General features: G+C 37.1%; 1 protein-coding gene across 1 annotated transcript in view; it reads left to right on the forward strand.

Annotated features, from left to right (window-relative positions):
* LOC145062226 (ethylene-responsive transcription factor CRF5-like) overlaps window positions 1-1,100 on the forward strand; it is a 1,187-nt gene extending 87 nt beyond the window's left edge. Inside the window, exon 1 of the mRNA XM_079009858.1 lies at window positions 1-1,100. This exon is cut by the window's left edge and continues 87 nt beyond it. Within this exon, the coding sequence (XP_078865984.1) occupies window positions 73-963 (891 nt within the window). The 5' untranslated portion in view covers window positions 1-72 and the 3' untranslated portion in view covers window positions 964-1,100.
* The last annotated feature ends 24,437 nt before the right edge of the window (window positions 1,101-25,537 follow it).

Below are 25,537 nucleotides of genomic sequence, written 5' to 3' on the forward strand. Positions count from 1 at the left end.
ATATTTTCGGTTAATTAATAATTCTCTTTAAACATTCTTCACTTCCATTCCATCTCTCTACTGATGTGAAAAATGGAACCACAATTTCGGGGTTCTTCTCCCAAATTCAGAGTTAAGCGAACCATCACCACCAAGCAACAATCAGTGACGGATTCACCAAAAGTGGTAACGATTTCAATGACGGATTGGGATGCGACTGATTTTTCAAGTGATGAAGAAAACTCACAATTGGGTCGCAGGAATATCAAAAGGTATGTTAGTGTGATTAACTTCGAAGAGAATTGTTGTGGTAAAATCTTGAAGGAAAATGGTGGTGATGTTTGTAAGAAGAAACAAAGTCGTCGGAAAAAGGAACCAGCGGCCACGGCGGGGGTTGAAGCTGGGAGAGGTTCGGGGAATGAACGGAGGTTTCGCGGAGTAAGACAGCGACCGTGGGGGAGGTGGTCAGCGGAGATTCGTGATCCGGTGAGGCGGGCGAGAGTTTGGTTGGGTACTTACGATACGGCGGAGGAGGCGGCGTTAGTTTATGATCGGAGAGCAATTGAATTACGTGGGTCACAAGCTTTGACGAATCTACTACAGCCACCGCCACCGGAAACACCGGAAATTACTCCGGTCTCGATCCCTGAACAATACTCCGGCAATGAGTCGCCTGATCTTTCCTCTCCAACCTCTGTTTTACGTTTTGACAAAACGGAAGATGCTTCTGAAAACCAGTTAGAACCGAAACAAACCGACGAAGCACTTGTCAGCAATCCGTTTTCCAATGAATATTTGAATTACGATTCAAATTTCCAAGATGATATCTTCGATTTTCGGATACCTTCTCCGATAATCCTTGAAGAAGTTAATTTTCCAGAGAAAATCGGAACGGAATCAAGCGAAATCTTGTCGGAATTGGACGTTGATGTGAAATCGTGGGCTTGGGATGTTGATAGTTTCTTCCAAGATCCTCACTTTTAGTGTGAAAATACGTACACGAATGGTTTTTATTTCATCAAGATTCAAGACGCTCTTTTTGTTCATCATTCCTGAACCATTGTCTGTATTTCCCACTAAGACGGTATATGGAAAATAATAATATTTGATTCAGCAGTAAATTATCGCAACTTTTGGTATATTCTTAGTTTTTATTCTTTAGCAATAAATAAATATCCGATTTAGCCATAACTTTATTTTACATTTTGACTTTGTGATTTTACTACCTAAAAGTTGTTTTGTATAACTTCGCAACTTTTTTTTATTTTTTTTTTCTTTTTAAGACTTGTGATTTCTCTCTAAACCTCGAAGCATAACTTGAATGACGTTTGATGACACTGTTTGTGTTTTGACTTTAGATTACCATATTATTATATGCAATTTAGAAATTTGTCAATTATTTTTATTTTTTAAAAGGTCTTTTATATGGGATGAAATATTCCATTTAGGTTTAGCATTTTATATGATGTAATGTGTCTTAAGTGGCAAAAGGCAAAAGAGGCAGGACAAGTATGTTGGTTAAATAGGTCAAAACGTGTCTGTAGTACAAAATAGGTTGGGTAGACCTCCAATCGGTTTTATGTTCATATTTTTAACCAAAAATATTAAAATAAAATCTAATTATCAATATATAATGATTTTGATGGTTAAAGTACAAATGAATTTAGAACATATTTTAAATTTTAACAGATTGGCCCATTATTAATCTTAAGTAACTCGACTCATTTACAAACATATGAATCCTTCTTTGGCTCTTTTGTTGGAAGATTATCACGTACAGTATTATCATCATAATTCTTATGTCAGTTTTATTTTATGTTAGGTTGTTGTCCAAATTTTAGGTTGATTTTTTGCATATGAGATGGATGTGTTGATTGATTTTGTGATAAACTTTGAACACGTGGATAAAGGCATGGTTTTGCTTAATTTAGACTGAGACTTAATAAAATGATATTACAATTATATATTTTTGAGGATTTTATACTTGTAAGAGTGACTCTTCACTCTCTATGCTAATGAAATTGCATTTGGTTGGAGCCATATTTTTAACTAAATCTTTCAAACCACTTGGTGTCTTGGTCTAAGGCTCTAAATTTTTTCTATTAATTAAATCTTTGAAGCATGTGCGATGTAAAGATTCAAACAGTATATGGAATTATAATATACGACTATGAACCTGATGTGTATTTAGGGAAACCTAGTAGTACATTAATAAGCGAAGTACCTTAATAGTGTGATCCTAAAATAAGCTTTGAATCTTTGAGAGTCAAACAAGTATCAAGGAACCAAATAAAGCAGTCAGACATTTGTTTTTTCGTGGTTGTCTATACCTAACACATATAGTATTTTATGCAACATGTTTTTCATGAACAAACGTTTTATCAAAATTTATGCCTTTATACTAATTTCATTTTCCTGTAAGTCAGTAAATTATATTCATCTAGGAGGTACCATACACCATTATTGTTAAAAAAGAAAAGAAGGGCATGTTTGATACCATATCGTGTCGTTACTACTTGTAAGATTCATACTAAATGGTTTTAGTTTGGTTGGGAAACTAGTCTTAGCTTTCAAAATAACCATTATAAGAGTATAAAAAATTAAGAAATTATTTTTACAGGTTGTTTTGTAGAAACTGAATGATCGAACTATTAAAATGTCTGAATTATTTAGTTACCTAAATCATTCAATGTTGTTTTGGTAAGGTTGTTGAATGAGAAAATTATCATTTTAACATTCTAACAATAATAACTTTAAAAAACACAAATTATTAATTTAATTCATAAATTAATAAATTCAACCACAAAAGAAACATATTAACCAAAATGTTGATTTACCATAGTCCTAAATTACAAAACATATTATCAAATCATCAAACCCCTCACTCTTCAAGATCCAAATAAAACCCCTCAATCTTTAAAACTCAATTTTCAAGTTTACCCTTCAATGTAAAATAAAGAAACTTACAACTCATATGTATGCATAAAACGTTCATGCACTTTATCACGAAGGGTCATTTCAAGACCAACAATACGATAATTTTGAATTAAGAAATATTCACGCAACAATTCTACGAGGATGAAATCATCAATAGAATGAATGATTTTTAGGGATGTCAAAAGGTTTTGTGGGCCCCGTCCCGTTTGGGGTATTTTTTTAAAAAATTGGGGGCGGAAACCAAGCAGGGGCAAGGTTAAACATCGTTTTAATTTCGGGGGCGGAGGCAGGGGTAGACAATCCCGTCCCAAAACCCCAATGGGGATCACGTTAATAAATTACACATATATTTACATATATTAATTATATAAATATAATAAATAATAACATGATTTTGAGCTTCCAAACTTCATCAAAAAACATGTTTTTAAGTTGTTAGTATAATGTTTTTAAGATGTCATAACTTTTTTATTTTTAACATGTAAAATTCTGCTATAAATAATTATTTGTTACCTAAAAAATAGCTTCTTTTAGCCTAAATAACAACTTCTTTTAGCCAAAAAAAGACAGCCCAAAATCAATCAGGGCGGGGGAAAGGGGGTGGGGGCAATAAAGGGGATTCGAGGGCGGGGGCGAAGGTAGGAAGGCTGAACATTTCGGGGGCGGGGGCGGAGAAATTTCTGGGGTGGAGGCGAGAGATGCACTCCCAGTCCCGTTTACCCCCGTTGAGATCCCTAATGATGTTTGGTTTTTTCTTGGACGGTCTATGGATCCCCCACCCCCCCCCCTCGTCTCAACATGATGTTCGAGCAATCTCTAAAGCGAGAGATAATTTTATATCACAATGGCTTATCAGGATTCAATGTTAAAAGTAAACAAAAAACTAAAACTAAAATGCACCACGAAAGGGTTTGCAAATAAGTTCTTTAGATCTCGTTTGAAACCCTTTTAAAATGTATTAAAAATATTAGGGATTTTCGAAAAAAGGGTTTCTGATTCAGATGAGATCATCACATCTTGCACGAAGATTTCTAGAGGTGGTTTAGAGGTGCTCTAACCAATTCAGAGGTAAATAATTCAACCAAACACTCTTAGAGTCTTAGGTGTTGTTTGTTTTTCTGAAGCGAAAATGTTTGAAGTCTGCTAACCACCTCTGCAACCCTATGTAGTAGAAGAGGTGGACCAAACGGCTGCAACATATAATAAAAAAGATTGTTTATTTTTTAACATCGGCAAACTGCTGCAATATGTTAAAGTAAGGTGTGAAGAGGTTTGAAGCAGATGGTCTAGTGTTGCGCCAAGCAACACACGCGCAACAGTTTTTAAGTTAGAAGTCTTCGGAAAAACAAACAACTGCGAATGACCAAGTGTTGCGCATCTGCTACGCAGCGCAACAATAAGTGGTCAGAAGAAATTTTTTAGAAAAAACAAATAACACCTTAATGTTGAACCATTAATAATTTATCTCCTAATGGTTCCATTAAAAGGCTTACCAAACATCCCCAACACATTCCAATTTGTTTTGCTTATAGAAGTGAAAATGGCCGTAATAGCCAAGTTTTCTAAGGTTGTTCCATAAAATAGCCAAAAATTCGAAAAATGACCAAAACATACATGATTTTCCTATGTGACCTTGAGATTTTTGTAGGTGGTTACCTACGAAAAACTTAATTATTTGCCAAATTAAAACATTCATAACTCTTTCATATGAACTCCATCAAACTGAGGTTTTTTCTGTTGGGTTCATTGTAAAAAGGGCTTTCCATGGACATTGTAACATCCCGAAATTCAGGGGAAAAAATTTCATTTGTATTATAGTCAAAACTCTAATGTAACATTATTCAGACATTCTGAAAACATCCTCCTAAATAAATAAATAACTTTTTGCCACTTGTCAATTTCTTATGCATTTGGACACATGTAATTTTGTGGTTAATTCTTAGAAATTAATTTCCACTTGTCATTTTATAGTAATTTTTTATTTTCTTTGTAACGTCCCAAAATTCAAGACTAAAAATTTCTCTTAATAAAACATTACTTAAAGCAAAATCATCAATCCAAACATAATCAGATTATTAATTTCCAAAACACATGTTCGTAATCAGAGTAAAACATTCTCAGGCTGTCTAATCTATAGTGTGTGCCATGCGATCACCCCGAGCTCATCCCTCCGCTACCGGAAGTACCTGAAACCAAAACTGAAAATCGTAAGCACGAAGCTTAGTGAGTTCCCCAACCTACCACATACCATGCATAACCACATACTGCACATACTGGGTCACGCCCGCTATTCTGGGCCTCACCCCCTGCCTCGGGCCTCGCCCGCTACAACGGCCCCGCCGCTCCAGGCCTCGCCTGGCTTCGAGCCCCGCTCGGATACAGATCTGTTTCACTTAGGCCTTGCCTGTCATTGGGCCTCGCTCGCCAACAAATACTAACACATAAACATATTGCAATAGATACGCACTAACGTACACTACCGAATCCTGTTCTAAAGGCCTCGCATATCTTGGGCCTCGCCCATGTCCTGCAAATGGTGAGTCATGGAACCCCGTCCACATTCCTACCGGTAGTGAGATACGGGCCCAGCCCACACTCACTCTTTCCCTAACTTGGGCCTCTCCCCTGTTCTGCTACTGATGAGATGTGGAACTCCATCCACACTCTGCTATTGGTGAGGTGCGGGACCTCGCCCACACTCACCTCCCTACCCGGAACATACATGTATCACACAGACAACAAGTATAAACTATCATATAAACCATTCCTTGGGCACCCGCCCGCTATCATTGGTCCTCGTCCTGAATATCATACTAGCATATTGTGCCTAGGGCTAACCCCCGGGTCTTCTACTCATAACTACATGGGTCGGCATTGTGGCCTTAGACCCATTTACACAAAAGGAAAACTCACCTGCACTTACTGAACTTGCTGATAGCCCCTCTAGCTGCTGCCCGACAACTCTCTGAACTCCTGCTCCACTAGCTCCCCGAGCTACCAATATCAAAGCAACACTTAATCTAACTGTCCCCCGAAAGTCAACTAAGTCAACTCTGGTCAAAGTCAAAGTCCTGGTCAAAGTCAACCTTCCAGGTCAACCCTACTCGTCGAGTCTGCCTACTGACTCGCCGAGTTCATTAGCTCAGAATCCTTTCATCCGCGACTTGACTCATCGAGTCAGCCCCTGACTCGCCGAGTCTACCGATTTCCGATTCCTGACCTGTCCAACTCACTGAGTCCCCACACAACGCACTGATCCAAGTCGTAACTCGAAGGGTTTGGGGTTTCGCGACTTGACTCGCCGAGTCCAAGAACAGACTCGTCGAGTCCAAGGCAATCTTCAACAGACTCGTCGAGTTGTTCTTCCAACTCGCCGAGTTCCTGCCCAACTTCATCTAACTCGCCGAGTCGCTCCAGTTCTTAATCCATACAGTAGCTTTCCGAGCCATGCAGGGGCTCCAAATCATAGATCCATACTTCCAAAGCTCAATCCTCACATAAAGTTGCAAACTTTACATATAACTAAAGAGATCTAGGCTCAAAACACACTAGGGCTAGGTTTAAGGACAAAAGGGCTTCACCAACTACTCATCTTCTGATGCTTTATGACATATTGGACCATCCTGACACTAGATCTAAAGTGGCAACAACATATCTAAGCCCCCAAACTCGAATTGGGTCTCAAAAAACCATAAAACCCCCAAATCAAATAACAAAAACAGATCTAGATGCAAAGGAGGGAAAATGGCAGCTTATTACCTCCAAGATGAACACAAACTGAAGTAGATCTCGGATCCACACCTCTCATTTGAAGAAACCTTCTTGATCTTCAAGTTCCTTTCCAAAATTTCCTTCCTCCAAAGCTATTTCTCTCAAATGATGGAAGCTCACATGAAATCTAGGGTTTACAGGTTCTCTAGGATGATATGGAGGCTGAGGGAGGGACATAACACCCTTTATATAGGATACAACTCCCGGAATTAGGGTTTTCCTCATTCAGAACAGACTCGTCGAGTCCCCTTAGCCGAGTCGCCGAGTCGGTCACTTACTCCTCGACCCGGATCCCGCTCGGACTCGCCGAGTTCCTCCTTGGACTCGACGAGTCGGCCCTTTGACTTAGAGTTTCCTTTCCTTTCTTGACCTTCCTGATTTTGGGTGTTACATTCTTAATTAACTATCTAATTTTTAGGTTATAGAAAGTAATTAATGTGTCATTAATTTGTTTCCTTATATTTTCAAATTTTAATATGTTTCTTTCAATATATATAATTCAAACTTGACATGTTTCTTTTAAAGTTCATTGTCATTTTAGGCAAAATGGTCTATATAAAAAAAATAATCAAACTTTGATGCTTTTTATTGACAAACTAAAAAAAATGTTATATGGTCAAAATATAATTATTTTTCTATAATTTGTTTTATTAATATAAATTGAATTATTTATTTTTTGTTTGTATATAAATTCTGAAATTTTATTTTTAAAAATACTTAATGTTTACACTTTGATATTTAATGTTTTCTTTAGAAAAATTATTTAAAGTTTATATCTTCATACATAATTTTTTTAATCAACCCATGTAGTACACCAGTTTCACACCTAGTTTCGAAATAAAACAATTCTCAGAGTTCATTCCCAAAATCACATGTTAAGTTAAACACGAGTGTATGCACTACAATCAAGTCGGACCCTTCCCTTTCAAACCAGAAATACCTTAAACCATAAACTGTAAGTACAAAACTTAGTGAGTTCCCCAAGATACCTCATACCATACATATCATATAACGGCCCCGCCCAAATGAGATATGGGCCCCGCCCACAGTCGATAACTGTAACGCCCGCATATTCGAACTAGTCAATTTAGAGATAATGAACGTCAAAAAATGACTTTTTGATGGAAGATTATTTAGAAGGATTAATATTAACCAATTTATAGTATATAGGTTCTGTACATATAAAGAACGCCGAAATCTGAGTTATAACGAAGAAGTTATGGTCCGTCGAAGTTTTACGGCAAAACCGGTATGACACCAGGAATCGTAAAAAGTGAATTTACGATAAAATACTTTCTAGCCTTAGAGATCTAAAATAAACTCGTAGTATATGTTAAACCGAGAGTGTGCATAAAAAGAACGTCCAAATCTGACTTCGTACGAGGAAGTTATGATTTTTCTAAGATTTAGCATAACAGTGCACACCCCGAAATTCGAATTTTAGATTGGTCGATTTTTAACCAAAAAAGTATAAACGATAAATGAAGATAAAATTAGTAGGATTTCAACAATAAAAAGACAGTCGAAAACGGAGCTTGTATGCGGAAGATATGGACGAAACTTAGTCCTTACTCTTCGAGCACGGCGAATTCAATACAGTTTTGTAAATATGAGATAGAGTAAGAATTAGCCGACGGGGTCTAAATGAAAGTTGTAGTACTCATAAATACCAACGCTTGGATATAATAACGTTGATAATAGATCTCGTATGCGAAAGATATGGACGAAACTTAGTCCCTACTCTTCGAATGCGATAAATTCGATACAGTTTTGCAAATCGGAGATAGAATGAGAATTAGCCAACGAGGTCTAAATGAAAGTTGTAGTACTCGTAAATATCAACACGTTGGTATAAAAATGTAGAAAATAGAGCTCGTACGCGGAAGATACGGACGAAACTTAGGGCCTACTCTACGAGAAAACATGTATAAATAAGAGATGAACTCTTCATATTTTCTTCACACCATATGCCTTTCTTTCTCTTTCTAACTTCTCTCTAGACTCCCTACCCCCCCCCCCCCTAAAGCTTAGGAAACTTCCCTAGCACTAGAAGAAAGCCCCGGAGCGCACGAAGGCACCGAGAAAAAGAGTTTTTTGGCTCAGAAGCTCTGCTCTAGCGGAGCCCGGTTTTTAATAAAACCTGATGTAAGTGAAATAAGTCTACCATACTTTAAATATAGCTTATATTTAAATATAATATTGTTATTATGAACCTAGAAATAAGATTTATCAGTGATTCAAAGTCGTTATACTGATTGATCTACTTACGAGAATGATGTCTAGGCTGCGATTTACTGAGGTGTTTAAAGTGGGATTTCCAAACAGTATACTTCGTATACCAAACGGACCCTGCCTACGATATGATCCTACCTGGTTGTTCCTTACTTGATAGATCATGAAAGTAGACTTTGAGTTAATGATGAATCTAGACTAATAATTAGTCGCAATAAAGATTAGACTAAAACTTAGCGATAATAATGCTAGGTTTCGTCGAAGGAAAATAGAATCGTTAAAAGCAAAGCGTTGCCCGAGTTCGGAATCATCACTTTAACAAGTGAGTGCATAGTTACTTTCATCTTACACATAGATATGAAGTATTTTATATAAATTACGTGCTATGTGTGTATAGTGTCTGAATACTTGTTGTCTATGCTGGATGAAACGTTTTATACATGTTTTAAATGAACTAAACTGTATATGTATTTTATATCTACAAAATGTGTTGGGTAAAACATGGGTATATTAGAGGTGAAATAAATGATGAGCGATGAAAGATGAGATAAATGATGAGCGATGAAATATGAGATGAATGATGAGCAATGATATATGAGTGATAAAATATGGTGCGAAGTGATGAGCTAAGCGATGAACCAAAGCGATGAGCTAAAACGATGAGCCAAAATGATGAGCCGAAATGATGAGCCAAACGATGACCCAAGCGATGGCCCCGTCACCTAGAAGAGTATGGATGACAACTGCGGACTATTCTAGACAGTCTGGTGGAACACTAGCAGGCTCGCAACCTATAGGTGTTGTGAACGATGTGTTCACCCGGTGTACTCTAAAAACCCATTGACAAGTATTACGAGTGGACTCTTAAAAACGATATTGTCAATAAACGAGATAAACCCTGGCGACTATGCAGACTTAGTGTCGATTCCTTAGGATACTCCTTAGGAATGAATGAACGAGGAATAGTTTAATCTTAGGCTAGATCCTTAAGAGTAAAGAAGATAATGGGGATGGGTAATTGGGTTGATTGTTTGATGATTAACATAATAATTATATTATTGTGGGTTGAAAACCCTATGTACTCACCACGTTTCCCAACCTGACCCAATCAAGCTTATTTGTATCACAGGTGTCGATATGAAGCTACTTTACACTAAGATATTTAAAAGAGATGTAGATCACTTGTGTAAATGAATGTAAGTTCTGTTTATGCTTATGTTTCTATATTGACGATGACATCCCAAATGTTTTAAAATGGATAAAAATACATTTCTTCAGAAATGCTTTCATAACGTATTTGTCATGTTTTTCTGGGAACAAATTTCGCAATAATTTTATTAAAAGAGGTACTCTGGTTTTTATAAAGCGTAAACAAAATTGGTCTTTTCTGGCCATGAAAATGGGGATGTCACAATGACCGACCCCGCCTAATGAGATACGGGCCCGCCCACACTTGCATAACAGCCCCCGCCCAAATGAGATACGGGCCTCGCCCACACTCCTATAACAATGAGATACATGCCCCGCCCACACTCGCATAATGGCCCCCACCCACTAAAAATATAACCATATAATCATATAACATTCAAACATATGTGAAAATCACAAAGATAGTAACATGCAACACAACAATCGGGCCCCGCCCACATACAAATCATATATGCACAACCTGATACTAGCATATAGAATAACCATTGGCCCTGCCGATCATACATATCAATGCATACACATGAAGAAGTCACGCAGACAATTGGCATCCTAACATAATAACCATGAGCCGACATTGGTGCCTTCGAATCGCTAAAGACAGTGAGGAGACTCACCTCGAATGCAGAAGCACACTGAAACAAATCCCTTGTAACGCCCCGATTCTCAGGTATTGATTTTGATATAATATTTTCTTGATTTCTAGGTCTACTCGACGAGTTGGTTGCCCGACTCGTCGAGTGGCAGCGGGTTGGTCCACGTGTTTAAGTGACCTACTCGCCGAGTCCAAAAGGGGACTCGACGAGTAGGAGTTGGAGAATGAAACCCTAATTTCAGGGGTTTTACACCTTATTTAAAGGATCATTGGTCTCCCCAGCCTCCCCTTTACAGCCTCTTGATACTCCATAACCCTAACTCGTGTGAGTGTACTCCATTTGTGTGTCTTAAGTTTTGAAGAAGGATTTTTGGTGAGAAAAGCTTGGAGAAACAGGTATCCAGAAGTAGGGAACGTGTGGGAATCAGAGATCTCCCTCATTTGGCATCCTTTGGAAGGTATTAAGTTGTTATCTTGGCCTCATTTCATTCTATATCTCATTTGGGTGGATTTTAGGAAGATTTTCTTGTGTTTGAGCTAAGATTTGAAGTTGCAACTTCAGATCTGAGCTCTCTTTGGTCTCTAAGTCCATAAAGTGGTTAGCTTTGGCAAGTATGAACCTCCCCTCAAATGTAAGACTTCTTTGCAAGCTTAGTTTTGTCATTTTAAGACTTTAGAGCTTTGCATGCACGTAAAGTTTGCAACTTTACGTGATAAACATGCCTTGGGAAGCTGGATCTACAATATGGAACCTTAGCATGGCTTAAAAAGTATTGGTATGGATGAAGGACTGAAGGGACTCAGCGAGTCACATGGTCAACTCAGCGAGTCCGATGAAGATTGTCACGGGCTCGACGAGTCAGATGAGTGACTCGGCGAGTCGGCTAGGGTTTTACCAACCTTTGGACATGTATGAACTTGGCGAGTTGCAAGGGAAACTCGACGAGTCGGCCAAGGAGTTTGCAGCCACAAGACTTAGGAACTCGACGAGTCATTCTAGTGACTCGGCGAGTTGGCGAGTTATGCAAGGAACTCAGTGAGTACCTGAGCGTACTCGACGAGTTGAGGTCAACATAGACTGTTGACATTGACCGATGACTTTGACTTTGACCAAGGGTTGACCAATTGACTTCTGGGGACATTTTGGGAAATTGGAAATTTACAAGCATGGTTCTATGGTGGATATAGGTGGTGGAGTTTGTGTCGGCGATCTGAGAGTTTGAGTTTATCTTAGAGTCGACAGTGTGAGGTGAGTTATCCTCACTATATCAATGGGTCTAAGGTACCAAGGTCGGCCCTTTATGGATTGTCTATGGTTATGGCATGATATGTTTATTGATTACATACTGGTAGTTAGGATGGTGATATGCTTATGCTTAGTGGCCTGGTTAGGTCAGTGTCCTGGTCATTGGATGATGCTATGTTAGTGACCAGTTAGGTCTGTATCCCGGTTAGTGGGATGTTGCTATGATTAATGATATGATAGATTGGTTTGACTGTTATACGTTATGAGCTAGCACATGATATTTATGTGCACATGTTTGTTGATTCGGGGTTAGGTTGAGGCGGTCCTTCTTTGTGATGAACGCCAACATACCGTGTGAGCGGTCCGGATAGGCTGAAGGCCCTGCGAAGCGGTCTAGTCATGCCGAAGGCTCGGGAGCGTTCCAGATAAGTTGAAGGCCCTGCAAGGTGGTCCAGTCAGGTTGAAGGTTCATTATACATGTTGGTCTGTATTTGTTGATATGATATGATTATGGTTATATGAGTTGGTATTTTGGGGGTAACTCATTAGGCTTTCGGGCTTACAGTTTCAGTTTATTGTTTCAGGTATATCATGGGATCACGGCAAGGCAAAGGTCCTGTTTTGCTTATGTTTCTGCGAAACTCTGATATGATACATTTTGAAAACAAGTCTGTAATGATTTAATGGTTTTGAAATGTTTTAAAGGTTCAAATTTGGCTTGAATTTTATGGGTGTTACATCCCTAGCTGTTGCCCCTGACGACTCCTCTAAACTGTTAGATCAAAACAACACCCAATTAACAATTAGGTTCAAATCCATAACCACGACTTCATACCTAGGGTAAAAAAACACCATTTTACCCCCAACCGAGCCTTGCCCAAATCCATGACCCAAAATTCAATGTGAAAGGCCCACTAATCAATCAATGGCCCAATTCTCCAAATTGGGCCCAAACCCCATACATGGTCTTGCCTTAAGGTCCAACAATTCTTTCTAGCCAACCACTTTGTATCCTGATGGCCCATTAATAACTCAAGCCCAAAATACCAGAAACTATTAGATCCATAAAAGCCCACTAATGGCCCAATTTTCCAAATTGGGCCCAAACCCATATGGGCCTTATCCTAAGCCCATAATTCCTTTAATTACAATTCAGATTACCTCAAGTACCCTTTGGGACAAACTTGATATAAAACAAAAATCAAAAGTCAAAGTCAACAGTCCCAGTTGACCCAACTCGCCGAGTTATCCTTCAACTCGTCGAGTTTCTCCATCAACTGCACATATCGGGAAAAACCAAGTCAACTCGACGAGTTGTCCAACAAACTCGCCGAATTCTCCCAAGAACCAACAACTTAATGCATTAAGCTGCCTTCATCGAATCCAAGGGCTCCAAAGCTCAGATCTCGACCAAAATGAGATCAAAAAGGGAAAAGTTCCAACTTTACCACTAGGAACCACCTAAATGGGTCCAAACCCAAACCCTATACTTAAAAGAGTGAGGGCTTAATCATTAAGCACTTAATCATCAAAGAAAAAATCCCCAAAATGCATATCTGACCCCATAAGGCTAGATGCCCACGTAAAGTTTCCAACTTTACGCTTAAGCGTGACTAGGAGGAGCTCAAAAGCTCAAAAAGGGCTAAATGAAAGACTTAATGAATGCATGAAGCCCTTAAATCCATAAATTTGGCACATTTATGCCAAAAGAGCTCATGTTGACCTTAGATCTAAAAGAATAATCATTTGGGACGTCCTAATCCCCAACATACACCCAACCATGGCTAAAAAGCATAAACTCTAACCCAAGAAGAGATCTAAGCAACTAATAAGCAAGGTGAGAACTTGATACCACAAAAACTTGGCAAATGAGAAAGAGATTCTGGATCCAAGACTTCTTCTTCAAGCCAAGCAACTCCTAATTCCTTAGCTCCTTTAACAAGCACAAAAAATGAACTCTCAAGGCTCTCCCCAAGCTCTCACACTCAACAATGGAAGATAAGGCTCGATTTTAGGGTTTTTGTACAGATGAGGCTGGTAAGGACGCCTGCCAAAGAAATTAAGGCCTTTAAATAGGGTTCAGCACCCTAAAAATTAGGGTTTCTCAATCAGAGTCCAACTCGCCGAGTTCTGTTTACCAACTCGCCGAGTTGGTTCATAAAAACATGCATTCCAAAAGCCTCCAGCACGTCAAGTTCCCCACCATCAACTCATCGTGTTGGTCCCTAGCAAAGGGAATTTATTTCCACAATTAATTTTCCAGATTTCGACTGTTACAACTCTCCCCCACTTAAATTAGATTTCGTCCTCGAAATCATTCCCTACATTCTCTCATACCGAACTGACGATCCTGAATGAACTCCTGATCTACAAAAAACTAAGGAAGTCACCCCGCTCAGATAACCGCCCACCTATACCGATGACAAATCCAAAACAGAAGATACCCGACCGATATACCTGAACCTGAAAAACCATGCACATTGTTGGACTCCATGACAGATAGCACCAAACAACATTGTCCCCATAAGGACTTGTCTTCATAACTCAATAATACTACCACCTTGCTAAAGCAACTCAAACCAACCCATAAGGACTTATCTGATTTCCTGGCTTATCACCATCCCCCCCCCCCCTTTCTAAACCACTATCAAACCAATATCAAAAAAAGACCAGACTAGACAAAATACTTCCAGCCCAGATTATCTTGATGCTTTTAAAGGAACCCAATCACCGATCATATACAACTAAAGAACACTTATACTCGATAAGTGGCTCAGATAATCTTTTGAGTTGAAGATTCATCCCTGCAACGGTTAGACTTAAATGAGAGCTGCACAACAGAGTCAAATCAACCACTCTGAGATTATTTAATCCACTACAAGCGACTTATCATATTCCCCAAAATACAAGCGACTCCGCACACAAATTCCCAAATCACTAGTATTGCCCGAAAATATTGCCCTAAAATCACTACTACTGCCCGAAAGAGCATGTTGCCTCCTAGATGCTTTCCAAACTCCACCGAGACATCCCTGGTCCTAGCTCGTCTGCCATTATCTAAAATATCGGGTTCTTGACCGGTAGCTGAGTCAAAAGACTCCCACACAGTGGCCAATCGTGACTTCCGAAAGAAAGCCTAACTGGCAATAACTACCCAAACCATCTCGTCATTAACCCGATACTAGGTTGAACGCTACAGATCAACTGTAGTCTTACCTCATACTCGATCTCCCACAACCTCCCATATCTTGATTCTAAACATGTTGTGTCCTTCCCACAGCCTTGTGAACTGAATCACCTTGGCCAAAACCTGTTGGGTTTTGAGCATTCTAACACTCCTATGGTGTACATGCAACCCTAAATACCTTGAATCTATGTTTTCTCTATTATACAAGCAAATATCAATTTTTCCAAGGTATTATCCTAACTAGCATATTACGAAGTACAAGTAATATAAAACTACTAGAATTACATACCTCTTTGTTGGTGCTTGATTCCATGGAGCTCAAGAGCCTAGTGCCCCAAGTGTGACACCTCAAATGGTTCACACAACACCATGAACATTTGGAATTACCATGAGAGAAGATATGAGTGCATAGAAATTGGCTTGCCCTCTATTGTATACACTAGTGCCATTTTCACCAACCAATAGGGTCTTTATATAGTGTGCACATTAGGGTTACACCATGTAACCCGTGTCTTTATCCATTCCTTATGCTCCATGGGTTTCAACCTCCATGGAGTATCCATGGGCCACCACATGGGTTAAACCCAACATAAGGAATCATGGATCATCAGCCCACATATATAAGAATCAATGATTTACACAATCAACCCAATATATTTAATTAGTCTCTTTTTGATCACTAAATTAATTCCAAATTAATTCTTGATCAATACTAATTAAATAATATGATTTCATATTAATATATTAGAACTTACAATATATTAATATGTCACAAATATCTTCTTCTAATTAAAAGGTCTACCCAAATATTCTGATGCCATGCAACCCAAATGGACCATGTCGGATCGGGTCAAGTATATACCAATTATAGTTATGGACTTAGACACTAATCTCACAGTCTCCCACTTGGATAAGTCTAATAACTATTATTGCAAGTATAACTTCACAACCTGACCAGCAATCGTAGCTCTTAAAAGCTGCTGCCAAACTCTAAACAAATCAATGACGCATCTATTAGATAAGTGATCATATATTCCTCCATTCTAGATATCATATGGACTGAGACATGGATTATACTCATTCTCTCTGTCAATTTGTTGTTTCCTAATTTTCGATTTATGACGACTGACTAATTGAACAAATCAAATCAGTCCAGGCTTGGCCAAACACTTAGGGGTGCCATCACTAAATCATCGAGGGGCCCATAAATATGGCTTTTATCCCTTTGAGGGTAAAAGGAATGGATAAACTTTGACTCATATGCTTGTACTGACTACTTGTTGAATCATACACAAAGGCACGTTTTATAACACCGAGTTACCAAATGCGTTTTTGTGCAATCAATGTATAACCGACTCATAGTCAACAACTCATATCTCTAGGTTTGAATAATATAAGATATTATCGTCTCATGATCACTCGTGATAAAATCCATGAAGTGATTCAAATGAGCGTGGGTTGAATCCTGATGTGCACGAAAGTACCCACTAATTTTAATATTTATAACCTAACAAACTTAAACTAACTATGCACTTATAGGCAGTGTACCTAGTCAGATTACAGTATAGCTTGGGTAAGTCGGGTGTCGATCACAGGGAACGGTGTTACTAATTAATTTACTTACTATTAAATTAACCTAATTATTAACAAGTTTAAAAGGGGTTTTATCTGATTTTACAAGATCAAATGAACTTAAATCAAATTCAATAAGTAAAAACACACTCTTGTCTTGTTTGAATCCACTTCTTCCTTATGGCTAGCTAATGATTATGGATTATCAAGTTGGTTTTAGTTGTATTAGTAATTTAGTTCTAACTTTACCAATAATTAACTAATTCATGTCAAACCATGTATGTTCACACACAATTAAACACATAACTAATTATGAATGTAGATATGTTATGTAGATTTGTTATAAAAACGCAATTATACGCACAATACACGTTCTCTAGCACAACTAAGCTTATTTACTCTAATTACTAACTAAGATTGGTCAATCCTAGCTCTAACAATTCAATGTTCACTAAATCATTAGGTAAACAAGTCCATGCAGTTAATGGTCACTAAGCTACACAGAACATGCAATCAAGCAATTAGAGAAACAAACATAAGCATGCTGGGTTATACAAATCAAACACAAGCAATTTTACCAACTAACTAAATCCATAAAAATTGAGCTATTCATAAGTTAGAAGCTTCATCTAGCTAAACAAGAGTAGCTAGATTCAGTTGCTCATCATAGCAACTAACAAACTAATACAAATTGAAGTGATAGAAAAACATGTTCTTAATTAACTAAAATATAGACCTTTACTCTTTTTGGTGTTGAAAACCTTTTTCCAGAACCTTTCTTCTGCTCAAAATCGCCTTCTGGAACTCCTTTCTTCAGCCAAAAGTTGCCTCCTTCGTAATGATCAAGAATGCTTAAATAGCCTCCAAAATCTCGCGCCACGTCATGGCTATCTAGGCCACGTCGTGGGCTCCAAGTTATCCTTACTGGGTAAGGATTCCTCCATAACGCGATCTCTATCTTCTAGAATTCTCATGCCACGTCGTGGCTGACTTTGCCACGTCGTGAGTTTAGCAATTTTCGTGGATTTATTCATCTCTTGTGTTCCAAGTCTCCCATGTTCTACATATTGTCACTTTTGGTCCCTCTCTTCGAAAATACTTTTAATTAACTGAAAATAACAATTTAAAGTCATAAGTACCATTATTCTAAACATATTATCAACTTATTAATAAAAATGCACCTAAATATTGCCTAAAAATAGGTATAAATATGGCAATATCAAATCCAATACTCAGGCCTTATGAGTACTCATGAATGTTGCAGCAACCATTGCTATGTCTAATGTGATGGGGTTTATACAAACAATCGTATGTGTGCATGCAACCCTAGAGTTGGATCTATGGTTTCACTATTAGTTATACAACTTTATGAACACAAAAGAAACCTGGCATGCTACTACTATTTTTGAAATTCACATAAAAGAATAGAATACATACATTTGTTGTTATATAGCAATAACAACTAGTTCCTTGAATTTCCTTAGCTCTTGAAAGCAAGTACCACAAGTGTAGTACCTCTAATGGCTCACAAACACACTAGGTGAAAGGATGAATATAGGACAAAGGAGAGAAGGGTATCTTGCCCTAGATTTCGTCCCTTTTTGGGTTTCCCAAGGCTTGGACGAAATCTTAGTGCCTTAGGGTACTATTTATACTTAAGGCTAACTAGGGTTTCAAGGTGTAAACCCTAATCCCTTAGCTTAGGGCCTAAGCAAGTCCATGGACTCCTTTCCTTAATCCCTTGGACGAAAACTCCTAGATCCTTCTAGGATTTTCGTTCAAGCCTTAATAAAGGTGATCCAATGGCCCACAGCCTCAACTATTGAATAATTACAAAATAGCCCCTGCACTTTCAGTCAGTTCCTTTAATCCCAAAATTAATTCTAAATTAACTTCTGATTAAATGCTAATTAATAATATGATTCCAAATTAATATATTATTCATATAATATATTAACAAATCATATTTATACCCTAATTCATTATTCTTAACAATAAACCAGCCTCTCTCCTCAACAATCATCCTGTCTAGTCACTAGTGTGAAGGCAACCCAAAAGGACCATGCACAATCGAGTCAATTACATACCAAAATAGTTATGGAATTAGACACTAATCCAACAGTCTCCCACTTGGATAAGTCTAATAACTATTCTGCGTATAACCTCAGATCCTGATTAGCAATCGTAGCTTTCAAAAGCCGCTGTCAACTCTGATCTTATCAGAAGCATGTCCTTTAGATAAGGAATCATATATTCCTCCATTCTATATATCGTATAGACTGAGACATAGATTTAAATCATTATCTCTGTCTATGTGTTGTTTCCCGATTTCCGATTAACGACGACTAACAACAGCCTACAATTGAACACATCAAATTAGTCCCGACTTGGCCAAGCGCTTAGGGTGTCATCACTAAATCATCGAGGGGACCACATATATCGATTTCATCCTACTTTGGATAAAAGGAATGGATAAAATTTGATTCAATGCTTGCTTGCACTCATTTACTGAATCACACACAACAATATGTTTTATGACACCAAGTTACTGGTGCGTTTACATATTATCAATGTGTAACCGACTCGTAAGATACAACTCACACATCTTGGTTTCAAGAATATAAGATATTATCATCTCACCAATCACTCATGATAAAATCCATGAAGTGATCCAAGTGAGCGTGGGTTTAATCCAATGCTCAAATCATATTCATAAGCACTCATGAACGTTGCAGCAAACCTTTGCTATGTCTAATACACTTTAGACAATCTACAAGCCAATTCATGACAGTCTTCATTCATACCTACTTCCAACATATGAACGACTGTGGACCATTCGAATAATTTGATTATTCTAAAATAATTAATTATTTAGGAAGTCAAAACATGCAAAGTGAAACACAAGAATAATCCTATATGGTCCCAAACCTTTGAGTATAAATAAAACACCTTTTATTTATCACCATATCGATTACTCATTATTTGTTGTTTCGGTTAATTAACTTATTACTTGAATTATTACTACAATTGTCCCATGCTCTCAGCATGCACACAAAATTTACCTATGGTCCTTACTTTGTGAAATAGATCAAATGAACACATTTCCAATCATACTCATTTCACAACTCCCAATCCTTATCATAAGTATAAGAATATCAAATTCTTGCCACTTATAGAATATGCTAGATTATAACATTTTATGCAATGATCCTTTCGCAATGTCATAGCACAAAAGTCACAATGACTATTGCCAATGAAATTACAAAGTCCTCTATTGGATATTGTTACAAGACAATTCCATAGACGTGATGTCTCTCACTCAAAGTATATTCCTTTGAACATCCTTTTGCATAAAATTTTCTAATCTAGACATAGACTCTCAATATCCAACTCCCAATATGGAAACATTTCCATATTCGCCATACGACAACTCATTCTTAATAAAATCTTATCTATTCATAATAATGTCGATATGATCCATCCAATATCATACTTCCAACTACTCACAAGCGACCAATCCTCAGCGAGCTTTGGATCGTCCATTAATAGTTGTTTAATTATCTTAGTCAAAACCGATTATTGTCCTTTTTCCCTCTAAATGCGCTAGTCATTTGGAAAATTTTAGAATGGTCAAATATAATAGCACTGACAATCAATCCTATACCCGAAGCGTATAGGACACGACGCATAATGTCTTACATAAAGATATGATACTTTACCAATCTTCTGCCATAATATTTTATGTGTCTCGTTCTTACAATTCGAACTATGAAGAGGGATACCGTAATCATAATCGAAATTTAAGAACAGACTATGTATCCTTGACTAAATTTGTTAACATTCCACAACCTAAGCCTTTAGATTTGAAATGAAGCATAATATTCTCTCCCTTAATTATAGCAAAACAACTTTTCAACCCTTACGACTTTGCAAAGTATAACTCTTGTTTTCTATAATTAATATTGCTAACTTGCAATACTTGGCATAATAATCATACAAGTATACCATTTATACTCCCACTATCATGATGATTATTATCATATAAGCATAACACTTATGCTCCCACTAGCTTTGACATGTATTCAGAAAACAGCTTAACTTCCAGAAAACAATACCTATTGAATTTCTTAAGTTCATATTTCTAATACCTAATGCTTTGATAATCCTTTATCTAAGTTTCTCAAACTTATACACCTTTTCCTTAGATAGCTCATATGTGTGTCTAAAAAATTCAGACTAATTGCCAAATCTCACAATTCAAATCATGGAAAGGGATACCGTAACCATAATCGAATTCGAGAATACAATTTTCACAATCACTATCTCCTTAAAATCTCTCTAAGTGAAAGCATTTCCTCACAGTCATTTTCATGAAGGAGGGAATCTTATGACACTTAGATTTTAATGGTGTATATGTTCCTATCCATGCGAAATTGTCAAAACCAAAGTTTGCGACAAATCCAAACTCATATGGACCGAACTTTCTCAATCTTGACTTCTTGCCTTATGGTAACACAAGTGCCCACCATGTCTTCCAAGTAGTTAAGCAGCTCATTCTTTCCTATCAATGTACTTTTCATTGATCAAGGTGCTTGCTTTTTATGTGTTCAAATGATAACTCATAGAACTCACATGCATAATTAACTCAATTGGAACGGAACAGAAACAAGATAGTGTCAACACGATAGGTTGTGAACCTCAAGTTGTGTGCTAGTGATGACCGATAAGGTTTATTCTTGATTAGTTCTTGAACTTTTCAAGACCATTAAGACTCCCACTGACTCCTTGACATATAAGATTCTCTTGTCAACAAACATTTTTCGACAAAAAAATATTCAAGAGTTAGTGTAGCTTTTATCAAGACAAAACACTTCACAAAATTGGTCCTAGTTGGTCTTTGTCTTATCCAAGACATCACAACTTTCCACATTTGATGAATGTTATAAACCTTCTTAATACTTGTCACTCAATGTCACAATCTTAACTCTAAGACTTGTTTTTGGAACGAAGTATGATTGACTTCATGATTTAACCATTTCTTCAATTCTTGATTCCTCTTCTCACACATACAATTGCACTAAGACTCACTTAGAGGATCAATTGAGATATGGTTCTTAATCATTAAGACCTATCATAAAACATAATAAAAGGTACTCTCCCTTCTTCTTAGAATAAAGAAACTATTATCTTTCTGCCTACTTGATTCTTCTTATTCGTTCTGCTATTGATTTAAACTCTTTCAATCAACTCGGAATTACACTTAATCTTATAAGTATAATCATATTTACTAAACCTTCAGTAAATCATGACGAATATCTTTGTCACTTTTGTGGTGGACTTGATCAACACACAACCTTGTGTACTTGATCTCCTAGTCCTTCACTTGACACTTTGTCAATGAATTAGTCTAATTTCCAAATATGAAATTTCTCATTCATCATGCAACCAAGTTGTATGATTCCAAGTTTCTGTCCAATTGAAACTTGGGCGATGAGAAACTTTCCTTATTTGGTAATTCTTGACCTTTCCACAAATAACATAATTAAGAATCAAATCCATTATTGTTAATAATAGAAACTTACAAACATCAATTTTTCATACACGCCATTGCAAGGATAAATAAATAATATAAAATCAAAATTTATTTTATTGCGGAAAAATTTGTCCTTACAATGCAATTCAATTAAAAAACTATCTTGTTACATATTCCTAATCAATCTATTCTAACTCCAAGTATTAGCTTAAGAGTTTAATCTTCAAGCAATGCGATCGAAATCCATTTCTTCACGATTAGATTCAGCTCACTTCTTCCTTTAAGCTTCCTTTTTTTTCTTTGATCCTACAAAACATCCAAATGTAATCTTATCACATCATGTATCAAGAATCTAGAATAAGAACTTAAAAGAGTTAGTTAATGGATCTTACATAAAGTAGAGCCACACGTTTTGACTCTCCCATCTCTTAGATCTCTTAGGTAAATAGGACAGCTTCGTTTCCAATGCCCCTTCTCTTGGCAATAAAAGCAAATAGATTCCTTTGAAATGGCACATGGAACTATCTCAAAATCTACCTTTTCTGGATCTCCAATGTCACCATTTTCAATATCCATTGAAATTTGAGAGTTTGATTTACCAGTCAAATTTGCTCGACCAGCTCGCCAAATCATTTCTGATTCAGCAGCTATAAGCAAATAGGTCAAATCAATGAGGGTCACGTCATGATCCATCATATAGTACTCTCTAACGAACTCACTATATGATTCAGGAAGCGACTGAAGAACCCAGTCAACAGCCAACTTACCTGAAATCTCGACACCCAACATCCTTAACCTTTCAATGTGTGACTTCATCTCTAATACGTGTACACACACAGGTTTCCCATGTTTACTTGCCAAAAGGGCTTGAGAGAGCTTGAACTTTTCAAGCCTTCGAAATTGTGGGTCAGGGAGAATAATTGGAGGAGGTGGAGGTAGTAAAGCATGATCTCTTGTTCCTCGATCATATCGCGGAATATCATCTTCATGTGGAAAGCTTGTTCCACGGGATTTGGGAAGACCATAGCTGTCATACATTGACATCTACAAAACGGGAGAAAATTCAAGTTAAGTGATTAGAATCCTCGATGTGACACCCAAATGGAACATCGAGGCTAGGATCCAACACAATACTCTACAACTTGGGAGAGGGATGCCGTAACCCAAATTGCAGAAAATTTGAAGGTAAGTGACTGACGATTCACTAATTTCTACCATGAAAAACGAAAAAGAAATTTAAGTTTTAAATCTATTGAAAATTCCTAGATCTTTTGACATTCATTGAACATTTCAATGGCATGTTTAAATCTCGATATGCCCCTCTAGTTTGTGACTGGGATGCCGAGGATCACAAAGCGGGTGTGAATAACCATGCAAACTACATGGTGCCCCCACATGTTACAGTCACCTATTCGATGTGCCGGTAAACCACACACGCTCCACCGAACTATGACAAACATTGAGTCACCCTTTGCTACCTTTGCTTAGAACCATTTAGTGTGCCGGTTAACCACACGCGCTCCACTAACGTCTTCGCAAGGGCACAAAGTGCAATTTCATGGAATTTCATCAATTCACTTTTTGCCTAAAGTAACTAAGATTGGGAATTTTGTAAAACATTTAGTTACTTTATACTTCATTATACTTTTAATGGAAAGGGTTTGCCCTATCCTACCCGTTCGGATAACGACCCTCCACCAATCAAGGAAGCGGTGGGTGAGAGTGGACACCCATTAAACGGCCATTTTATAGGCCATAACCTTATACCCCCCCCCCCCTTATAGATTGGCTTCGTGAATGAGGTCTACTAACGGTAAGACTAACATTTAAGTTATACATATATAATATTAGACTTTTAATGTTATACATAGTATAAGGGTGTATTTTACACTTTTAAAATACTAGGTAGTTAATTTTATAAATTACACTTTTAATTTAATTAAATATAAACCATATCATTATGGATTTATTAACTCTCTTTTAATTATACACTTAATTAATTTAATAAAACCATAAGGGTGTAATTTGAACTTTTCAATATTAGGGTTTTAGAATTTAGACTTTTTCAAAATTAAACCTTTTAATCAAACGATTTAAATTCCAAAACTTGAGGGAAAGTTTTGAAACTTTTCAACATTCTAGATCAAATTACAAATAATAATAATTAACCAATTAATTAGTAATTATCTAAATATGACCTAATTCAATTTCTCGCAAGATAATCTATCAAATAATTCAAATAAATCAAGTTTATCACATAAGGAAATAATTATCTAATTAATTTGACAATTATCTTTTATTTTGGTAAGGATATCGTTTAAATTAAACAATTAATTTAATCTAATCCCTTAAATCCCCTAGAATCCGAAATTATGGGATGAGATATTCAAAATCTTTAATTACCAAATTTAAACATTTGAAGGATAATTACAAGATATGGCAATATCCAAATCCCTAAAATTTAGGATCTAATCATGGGGAAAGAGGCAATTTCGAAATTATAGGGTTAGACAACCCTAAAATCGAAATCTTGGGGCCAAAGAAAAAGGTTTAGGAAATCTTACCAAAAATTTCGAAATCTAGGGTTTAGAAACCCTAATTTCGAAAATCAAGCCTCCAGGGTTTATTAGCCATAAACCCTAATATGTCAAGTTCATGCATTTGAATAAAGCTACTTGAAAACAAAAACCGATGGCTCTGATACCACTGATGGGTTTTATACAAACAATCATATGTGTGCATGCAACCCTAGAGTTGGATCTATGTTTTCACTATTAGTTATACAACTTTATGAACACAAAAAGAAACCTGGCATGCTACTACTATTTTCGAAATTCACATAAAAGAATAGAATACATACCTTTTGTTGTTATATAGCAATAACAACTAGTTCCTTGAATTTCCTTAGCTCTTGAAAGCAAGTACCACAAGTGTAGTACCTCTAATGGCTCACAAACACACTAGGTGAAAGGATGAATATAGGACAGGGGAGAGAAGGGTATCTTGCCCTAGATTTTGTCCCTTTTGGGTTTCCCAAGGCTTGGACGAAATCTTAGTTCCTTAGGGTGCTATTTATACTTAAGGCTAACTAGGGTTTCAAGGTGTAAACCCTAATCCCCTAGCTTAGGGCCTAAGCAAGTCCATGGACTCCTTTCCTTAAGCCCTTGGACGAAAACTCCTAGATCTTTCAAGGATTTCCGTTCAAGCCTTAATAAAGGTGATTCAATGGCCCAAAGCCTCAACTATTGAATAATTACAAAATAGCCCCTGCACTTTCAG

The sequence above is a fragment of the Lactuca serriola genome, chromosome 7, assembly GCF_051521515.1.
Source record: "Lactuca serriola cultivar US96UC23 chromosome 7, Lser_US96UC23_V15, whole genome shotgun sequence".
NCBI classification, from domain to species: domain Eukaryota; kingdom Viridiplantae; phylum Streptophyta; class Magnoliopsida; order Asterales; family Asteraceae; genus Lactuca; species Lactuca serriola.